Source organism: Andrographis paniculata, unplaced genomic scaffold, assembly GCF_009805555.1.
Source record: "Andrographis paniculata isolate CXL003 unplaced genomic scaffold, ASM980555v1 Contig72END, whole genome shotgun sequence".
Taxonomy (NCBI): domain Eukaryota; kingdom Viridiplantae; phylum Streptophyta; class Magnoliopsida; order Lamiales; family Acanthaceae; genus Andrographis; species Andrographis paniculata.
The window spans coordinates 1,271,485-1,281,287 of NW_026137609.1; the positions used below are offsets into that span (position 1 = coordinate 1,271,485).

General features: G+C 40.9%; 2 protein-coding genes across 3 annotated transcripts; one reads left to right on the forward strand and one right to left on the reverse strand.

The window, feature by feature from the left end:
• The first annotated feature begins 1,664 nt into the window (after positions 1-1,664).
• LOC127265145 (putative receptor-like protein kinase At3g47110) lies at positions 1,665-6,070 on the forward strand. 2 transcript variants are annotated; one of them, XM_051294826.1, is made up of 4 exons: positions 1,665-2,680; positions 2,814-3,110; positions 3,329-5,320; positions 5,425-5,634. In XM_051294826.1, the coding sequence occupies exons 1-4, from the start codon at positions 1,684-1,686 to the stop codon at positions 5,484-5,486; spliced, it is 3,348 nt and encodes a 1,115-aa protein (XP_051150783.1). In that variant the 5' UTR covers positions 1,665-1,683; the 3' UTR covers positions 5,487-5,634. The 2 variants fall into 2 exon arrangements, with proteins under 2 accessions (XP_051150783.1, XP_051150782.1); XM_051294825.1 differs by having other exon boundaries at positions 1,666-2,680; positions 5,430-6,070.
• Positions 6,071-6,081: 11 nt separating this feature from the next.
• On the reverse strand, positions 6,082-9,799 carry LOC127265148 (uncharacterized). The gene is made up of 3 exons (XM_051294832.1): positions 9,364-9,799; positions 7,769-8,275; positions 6,082-6,859 (listed from the first exon to the last, which is right to left on the reverse strand). The coding sequence occupies exons 1-3, from the start codon at positions 9,661-9,663 to the stop codon at positions 6,671-6,673; spliced, it is 996 nt and encodes a 331-aa protein (XP_051150789.1). The 5' UTR covers positions 9,664-9,799; the 3' UTR covers positions 6,082-6,670.
• Between the last annotated feature and the right edge of the window lie 4 nt (positions 9,800-9,803).

The window sequence follows — 9,803 nt, forward strand, 5'->3', positions numbered from 1 at the left end:
AACAGTCCAATGGAGTCATGGATTTTGGTCTCAAGAGCGTCATTCAACTCATGTAGTGATTCGGGAATCATGGAATCCTACACCGCATGTAATTTTGGTGTTGTTTATCTTGCAGAGGATGAGCGATGACTTCAAACATGAGCATATTCTTAGCTTGACAAAACTGTGTATTACTCGAATTTCTGTATAAAAATCATCATAATAACTTGTAAATGGCATACATTATTGATCTATATCGCTTGACATGATCCAGATTTCGTTGTTGAGATTATTAACGATTTTTGCCCGTTTAAGCGGTAGTCTGGTACCAGAAAAGCTAAGGCATGTGCCACAAGCGATAACTACCTCCGCTCGCAAGCGCCCAGAAATCTCCTGAAAAGACTAAGGCATGGAGGCAAGCGGTAGCTTTCACCGCCCGCAAGCGACAACCTCTCCCGCTTGCAAGCAACAGCCCATACGCCCACCGCTGCAGATTATCATCAAATTCCAACTAAGTGTTCCAACTGCAGTGGTACAACCATTTCATTTCCAGCCAGCACAAGCGAGTCTAGCTGCGCTGATGCCCTCCAGCCCTCCGGCAAGTGAGGAAGATCTGAGCCCTTAAAATTCAATGCAATTAAAGCGGGTGCCCGGGGAGTTATGGCCAGCAACTGCTTCAACAGAATAACTATCAGTAACCGCCTAACTGCCCAGCGGTTGGAACCGCCCAGCAACCGATTGCAACGGCCCCGTTTCACCTGCTATAAATAGGGCCAGATACCTTTAGAGAAAGAGATCGATACTAAAATATGATAATTATACAATACTAAAATTTTACTTTTATGTATACTTACAAGTTAATTTTTAAATTTTCATTTATTAAAAATATAAAATATTATTACGTGACAAATATATAAAAAAAAATTACATAAAGTTTTAGTAGAAAAATTATTTAGAGTTTATATGGTGTGTTTGTTTGGGGTTTGGATTGAATTTACACTATTCATTCAATTTTTTTTCTAAAAAAAATCAAATCAAACACCTATTTTTCATTTTTTATATTAAACTAAAAATCAATTTTACATTCAAAATATAGTATCAACACCTATTTATATCACATCATACAACTATTCGAATTCAAAATTTTTACTATTCAAATCTCAACTTAAAATCCAAACCCCAGACAAACTCAAAATTTTTACTATTCAAATCTCAACTTAAAATCCAAACCCCAGACAAACACACCTATAAGTATTCTAATATAATTTAAATTTGGTAGACTTTAATCACTCAAAAATGCAAAAACTATACATATATATATATATACACATAAATACATCAAATTGTACATAAGTCCCTACGCAATTAAAATGAGATTCAAATATAATTTTACAAAACTTAAAAAATAAAAAATAATAACACTAAATATAGTGTTGCTACAATAGCAATTATGACGAAATGGAGTTTCTGTTTGCTGCATTACGACATCATTTTTGGTGTTATGTGTTATTATTATTTTTTTAAAATTTTAAGTTTTTGTATATTAATTAATTAATTAATTTTTTATTATGTAATAGTTTATTTTTTTTTTTTTTATAGAAGATAATATTAATCGTAGAGTTGTGTTATTCATTCTGCTTTTAATGCTACCTAGACTGAGATACCATCATCATCACCACTCACCACTTCAATTTCTATTTCTTAATGGGGAAACCAACAGCCTCCTCCTGCTGCTTCTTCGCGGTTGTTGAAGTTGAGGTTGAAATTGCAGTTGCAGTTGCAGTTGCCGTTTTGGTCGTGTTGTTAAGCAGCAGCAGCAGCCACTCGGTCCTCCCAATAGCCGCAGCAGCTTCAAATGATCAAAGCACGGATCAGGACGCACTAGTTGCCTTGAGGTCCACTATAACATCCGATCCTTTGGAAATTTTAACCAAAAACTGGTCCACCGCCACGTCAGTTTGCCGCTGGATCGGCGTCTCTTGCGGTGGCGGTGGCAGAGTCACTGCTCTTAACCTCTCTGGCTTCGGCTTTGGAGGTACTATCCCCCCGCACCTTGGCAACTTAACATTCCTCGCTTCTCTCGACATCCACGCCAACAACTTCTCCGGACCCCTGCCCGCCGAGCTGTCTTCTCTGCGCCGGTTACGCTCGTTTGATGCGGGATTCAACAACTTCACGGGGGCCATCCCGTCCTGGTTCGGAATGTTAGGAGGCCTTCACTCCATTGCATTGGACCACAACAGCTTCTCCGGTCGCATTCCGCCATTATCACTATCACTATCAGGAAGTAACTCCAGCCTGCTGCAGGTACTGAGGTTAAGCTACAACTCTCTGGGAGGAAGTATTCCTCCGGAGATAGGCAACTTGACCTCCCTACATACTTTGGACCTTAAGTACAACCAAATTACAGGCCTCATCCCACACGCCGTCTTCAACCTCTCCTCTCTTGAATCAATCGATGTCACCGCTAATCTCCTGTCCGGTACTCTTCCAAATGATATTTGCAATCATCTTCCCCAACTCGGAGGTCTTTTTCTCTCGAGAAATCAACTTAGTGGCCAAATTCCATTCAATATTCACAAGTGCACCAAGCTCCATGATTTGTCCCTGTCCTATAATCATTTCGACGGCAAAATTCCAAAGTCGATCGGATGGCTGACAATGATCCGAAGGTTGTATCTGGGAGCAAACGACTTCCATGGTATGTATGTATGCATGCTATATTCAGAAATTGCTTCTACAAGATAGTGTGCATGTATGTACGTATGTATATCTTTCTTCTTCTTCCTTACTACCTTTTGGCTATTCTAATTAAGTTGATTGAGTGAGTGCAGGGGGAGTTCCAGTTCCACAGGACCTACGCAATCTCTCACATCTTCAGCTTCTCAGCTTCCCTAGCGCCTCCCTTAGGGGGCAAATTCCATCTTTCGTCTTCAACATGTCTTCTTTGGAAGCGCTAGATTTTTCTAACAACAGCCTGTCGGGACGCATTCCAGATGCCCAGTTTACTAACCTCCCCAATCTCCAGGAGTTGCGTCTTCATTCTAATCAGCTGGCAGGTCACATACCCAAGCAATTTGGTAACCTCACGGCCTTGCAACACCTATCTTTAGCCAATAACTTCTTCACAGGTAAAATTAATATTAGTAGCTAGCTTGTATTGTGAGTGTGAGTGTGAGTGTGAGCGTGAGCGTGCCCAGCGAGCCTAACCTATATCAAGTGACAAATATTATTACATACTCCATATTGTCGCAGTCTGCTTGCAAGCTATCTCATAATCAATCAAAATTCTAAAGTTTGAAATCTTCTTATTTGATTGTACACACACACACACACGTAATCATGGCAGGTGAATTACCAGCGGGGCTTGGAACTCTAGATCTTGTGACCATCAATGTCCACAACAATAGCTTAACCGGTGCCATCCCACCTTCAATGTACAACCTGTCAGCGGTGACCATGTTGGAGCTTTCATCCAATCACTTCTCAGGGCATCTTCCTTCTGCCTTCGGGCTTTCGCTTCCCAGTCTACAAGAGATTTATTTAAGTGGTAACAGGCTAAGTGGAAAGATTCCGAGCACCATCAGCAATGCTTCCAACCTGGCCATCATAGGCATGGGATCCAACTCTTTCTCTGGCGCGATGCCTAACCTGGGTGGTTTGAGGTTGCTGCGACGCCTCCTAATTGGAGGAAATAATTTGACTGGAGAATCGCCAAATCAAGAATTGAGGTTTCTGTCCTCGTTAACAAACTGCCGCCTTCTATGGGAGATAGAATTTTCCCTGAATCAACTTGATGGTATGCTTCCAGCCTCAATAGGAAATTTCTCATCTGCACTCGAGATTTTTAAAGCATTTGGATGCAGAATAAGAGGTTCCATTCCCGCTGAGGTTGGAAACTTGTCACATTTGCGTTACTTGACTTTGGATAGCAATGAGTTGACGGGGCTCATTCCCCCAACACTCGGAGACTTAAAGCAACTCGTCCGTATATATCTGGAACACAACAAGCTGGAAGGATTCATCCCCACCCAACTTTGCCAGATAGGCAACTTGGGGGACTTGTACGTGAGCCACAATGCTCTTCGTGGCCCAATTCCAGCTTGTTTGGGTGAGCTTAAATCCCTCCGAAGGTTGTACCTTGACTCCAACAGATTGGAATCAAATGTTCCCTCGAGCTTGTGGAATCTGGATGACCTTCTGGGGTTGAACTTGTCCACAAACATGCTAAATGGATCTTTGTCGTCCAACATTGGAAACTTGGCAGTCCTCAGAGATTTGGACCTGTCGTGGAATCAGTTCTCAGGTGAGATCCCAACTTCTATGGACAAAGCGGAGTCACTGGTCACCTTGTCTCTAGAGCATAACAGTCTTCATGGTTCCATTCCTAGCTCCATGGGAGACTTGAGAGGGTTAGAATCCTTGGATCTCTCCTCTAACAACCTTTCAGGATTTATCCCGACATCGCTGGAGGGACTTGTGTTCCTTCAGTACTTCAATGTGTCCTACAACAGACTAGAAGGCCATATTCCTACAGGAGGTAAATTTACCAACTTCACGCCTTCATCATTCATGAACAACTATGCGCTATGCGGTGAAGATCGTCTGCATGTACCGCCCTGCAAAGAGAACATAAAGAAAAAAACTTCGGCCTCACTGCTGAAACGAGTTGTGCTCCCCTGTGTATTAGCCGTAATTATCTTGAGTGCCGTGAGTATTCTGCTAATTATGAGAATTCGAAAATCAAGCACAAAACTCCCTGCTGATGAAGTATCCTTACCTCAGTCTTGGAAACGGATATCTTACCTCGAACTTGTGCGGGCAACCAATGACTTCAACGATAGCAACCTACTTGGGAATGGAAGCTTTGGTTCAGTATATTTAGGAACACTTTCGGATGGTGCAGCCGTTGCAGTAAAAGTTTTCAATATAGAATCTGATAAGTCAGCCAAAAGTTTTGAGACAGAGGCGGGTGTGCTGAGTGGTATTCGCCACCGGAATTTGATCAAAATACTTGGCTGCTGCAGCAATGAAGATTTCAAGGCTTTGATTTTGGAGTATATGCCGAGGGGGAGCCTGGATAAATGGTTGTATGCCCACAACAATTTCTTAGATTTGGTGCAAAGACTAAACATAGCAATCGATGTTGCGTGTGCCTTGGAACATCTGCACCTCGGTCACACAGTCCCGATTGTTCATTGTGATCTAAAGCCTAGCAATGTCTTGCTGGATGAAGATATGACAGCTCATGTCAGTGATTTCGGTATCGCCAAACTCTTGGAGGAAGGCGAGTCAATGGCTCAAACTAGAACCTTGGCAACAATTGGATATATGGCACCAGGTGGGGTGCTGCAGTTCCTGAGTGTTTGTTTTTTTTTTTTTTGCCTTTTGGCTTGCTGGTCTTAGCAGCATTACCAAGGCATGATTGATATTTGAAATGTCTAGTGCAGAATATGGAGCTCAAGGCGTGGTATCAACTGGATCTGATGTTTACAGTTTCGGGGTGATGCTGCTGGAGCTGTGCACCCGAAAGAGGCCTACCGATGAAGAGTTTGGAGGGGAGTTGAGCTTGGAGAGTTGGGTGCGCATCTCATTGTATGAAAACAACAAGAGCATCAATGAGATTGTGGACGCGAACCTGTATGGAAATGGAAATGGAAATGAAGAGGGAGAGGGAGAGCGGCTTGTTGTTCTCGACCGGGCGGCGAAGGAGCAATGCCTGTCATCTATCCTGCACTTGGCGATGGAGTGCGTGGCCATATCGCCAGCTGATAGAACCCACACCAGTACACTTGTGGCCACACTGGAGCAGATCAGAGCCGCGTACATGGCAACCTCTGCTAACTCAGGACGTCCCTAGCTAGCATGCATGCATGAATTAATTTACAAGCTGGCTGGTAGGCCGAGGTCTACTCATTCATTGTTAATACTAATTAAATGATGAATAAAATAAATAAATATTTCCCCATGACTACTGGATAGTTAGTAGAGAGAAAGCCAGACTTGGTGTGCTGTGCTATAAAAAGGTATAGCCTTTAATTTAGAGTGTATCAGCAGCTAGCATATGTGTGTGTAAATGTGAGTTTTGAGGAGACAATCCAATGCAATAATATAAAGAAATACTACTACTATGTCATTTGCTTAGACTTGTTTTGGTAGAGCTAGGCATGAATGAATGATTGCAAAAACTGATTTTGCCTTTGTTCCTGAATCGTGGATACTCAAAAGTCTAACTAACTAGTAAGTTTACATCTCATCTCTTCACCTCTCTCTCTCTCTCTCTCTGTATATTGAATTTCAAGAAAGATCGAGTAGAGGATGATGGAGGAGGATGGGCACCGGCAGGACAGGGCAATTACACACAACTCAACTTTTCCTCATGTTGTTGAAGACTAGACTGGACTGGTCTGGTCTACTTTTCCGGATACAGGAATCCTCTCACTCCTCAACCTCTCAAATCTCCTTACAGTGAATGAGTGAGTGAGCAAGTGGGTCAGTGTCCTCCCCAACTCTTACATTACATGAGACGACATAAAACAACTTTTGGAGAATACATGTATGTTTAAACCCGCAATGCCAAGGAAAATTTGCCACTCCGGAAACTTGTGCTCCAGGGAATAATAGTCATTATACATATATATATATGTGTGTGTGTGTGTGTGTGTGCATCCATGGGTGTAAAATCAGTTTTCTATTCCATTCCAGCAACTGAAACTCTAGCCTGCTGCACTGAAGGTTTCTTTTTGCCAGGTCCGGAAGAGACCTTGACCACGGCAGGTCTTAACAACCGGTCTCCAAGGAAAAAACCTCTATGCAACTCTTGTACGATAATTCCTTCCTTGAACTGTTGCGACTCCACTCGAGCAATCGCCTCGTGCACCTACATCATAATCATCATCATCATCTAAACAAGAGGCGATGCATAATAACACACACAGTGCTTGGAGAACCCTACAAGTGCACATTCTATTACTTACTAGGGGAAACAGGGAACACCGTAAACCACAATGTGCACTAATATTGCATGTAGATTGCAATTAATTAAAAGTGAATGCTCTCTCTCACACATTTGCTCACTAACCCACCCATCTGAGAAACTATATTATAAAAAGTACAATGTAATTTGTAGCTTAAGTAGACATCCGAAAACTTAAAACCAAAGAACTAATTTCACACGCCTACATTTTAAGAAAGATGTCGAGTATTCGAATTACATATTGGCAAATGCATCATAAGATAACATATCTATCGAATAGCACGCATGAGAAACTTTTCTATGTGAAGTTTAGAGACTCCTGATGTGAACCATTTTGCATCAATGTGAAGGGTACAAATCACCAGGTCAGACTTGGTCTGCAATCATTTTTTCAAACCATTCCATACAATCAGAATAATAAGTATATCCAAATAAAGAAATATCCCTTGGTGAAATGACTTTCAAGAATCTTTATGCTAATTATATGAACCTTGTATATCATGAGTATACATACATATATAACTGTTTACATTTAAGTGAAACCTGTGTTTAAATAAATTTTTGCCCATTTGCATTGTTGTCCAAGACTTGTATTTTTTAATGAGTGTTACATCTCTTGGTCAAATCAGTTTAATTACATATTGAAGATCTAAAGCATGCACACTCTACTATCACATAAAGCCATGTAACTATATTCTTACAAACCCCATCTCAATCAAATAACCTATTTTGTATGCGTGAAAAGTGCAAAAACGGAATAGATAGATACACACATGCATGCACAAACATATGAATAAAGAGGATTAGGCTCACCGAAGGATCAAATGGCTTCCCAACTGTGGGGACAACAGCCACCCTTAAACTCCTCATAATTTCCACGAACTGCTTGTATATGCCTTGATAACTTGCATCAATACTTTTTTCCTTGTCAGTTATTAGTTTGATCTGTTGCCTGGCTCTCTCAAAACTATCAACTATTGGCAACAAGGACTCAATCATTTCTCCTTGAGCATCACTTCTTACAGTCAATTTCTCTTTTTCAGATCTTTTTCTGTAATTATCAAAATCAGCTTGCAATCGAACACATTTTTCTTTTCTGGAAGATATCTCTGCAGACAAATGTGAAACTTTCTGGACCAAGTCATTTCTCCCTTTCTCAATCATAATTATCATTTCCTCAACTTCGTATATAGTTTTTCCATCTCCCTCTAAGATTGCCTTTTTGTATGCCTCCACAAGGGGGCCAAGACTTGAAGACATCTTTTTATCTGCTCCACTTTCTACCACCATGAACTCATCTGAACCATCTACACTGTTTGCCTGTACATTTATTTTATATGCCGTTATGTGATGGAGTAAATCACATAAAAATCTTCACATTCTAGTCTCATGTAAAACCTTAATCCAATAAATACATGTTGCCACTTCACATCAGGTGTGAAGAACTAAAGCACTCTATGAAACAGATTAGAAATGGATGAACATAAAATAAATAATCACAAGCAAGTCAGTTTGAAAAACGTTGCAGACAGCCACTCATGTGATGCTTACGCATAACATAATAAATCTTATGCAACCATTACTGCCTATCACAAAAGCATGTGCTTCTTAGTTCCCATGGAAGTGATTACTTTGTGATTTATATATTCAGACAAATTCGACCAATCCAGTTCCATTCTGCCAGCTGACAGGATGCACATAATTTTTCAGCTGTGTTTATCCTAACTTAAAAAAGCGAATGCGGTTCAATTACAACAAAAAGTTTATCCAACTTCCACTGCTCCTAAGAAGGCACTAAGCCTGTAATTCTGATACCCAAGCGAATTCAGCAGGAATTCAAACCTGCACATTCACTCCCATATTGCAGTATTGCATCATGTGAACTCTATTAAGACTTCTTGTGAATAAAGACATGTTTCATATTCAGAGAGATTACATTTAAATTGAGTTGGGTATAGTTGCAATATCATTACCATTTACCATAGCTAGTACTTTTCAACCCTCAGATCCTGCAATGTATACTAACTTGACCACAACTAAATGCAACTTTAGACTATGCTTGTTTCATCATTATTTTGACAAAAAATTATATATCACTCCATAGTGGAAAGTTTCTGTTAATAATGGCCGTGGGATAAACCTGTATGCCAATGGTATCAATTGCTAAAACTAGACTCCATTATACCAATGGTTTAAACGTGCCCCTGATCTTAAATGTAAGGTATAAAATAGTTACAATTCCACAAATCCAGAATACAAAATTTTCAAAACAATAGGAAGAAGAGATTGAATTAAAAATCAATAGCTTGTCAGCATATTAAAGTTGGGGGCTTTTTCCTTCAACAATAACGACGAAATTTCCAATTTGTATCAAATTCAACAACACAAGGAGGGGGAAGAGAGAGTACTTGGTGGGGGTGATTTCCTTGCTGGGTTGAGAAAGGCTTGAAAATGGAAGGGCTGCCAGCGCCATACTTGTGGGCAGGAGTCGTAACCCTCGAAGTCCCAAGCATAACGTACGAATTCAGATAGGAAAAAGACGATACGGATAGAGATGAAATGGGTGTCGGGGGAAATGACCCTCCATTCTTACCGTGTTGAACAAAAATGGTAAGGCTAGTGGGTGGTCTAGAGGAAGACAAAAAATGAAAATTTTGCAGTGTGTGAATAGATGAACAAGTGTTGGCAAGAGAAGCCAAAGCGGCCATTTACAGAATCTAGCTAGTTTTAAAAAACAGAGGGCAGGGGAAGGCGAAAGATAGGGGAAGGGGAAGGGCAAGGGCAGCCTTCACTGGAGGACGAAGGAAGGCACGAATTGATTGCAGCACGTGTGATATGGGTGTGGGTG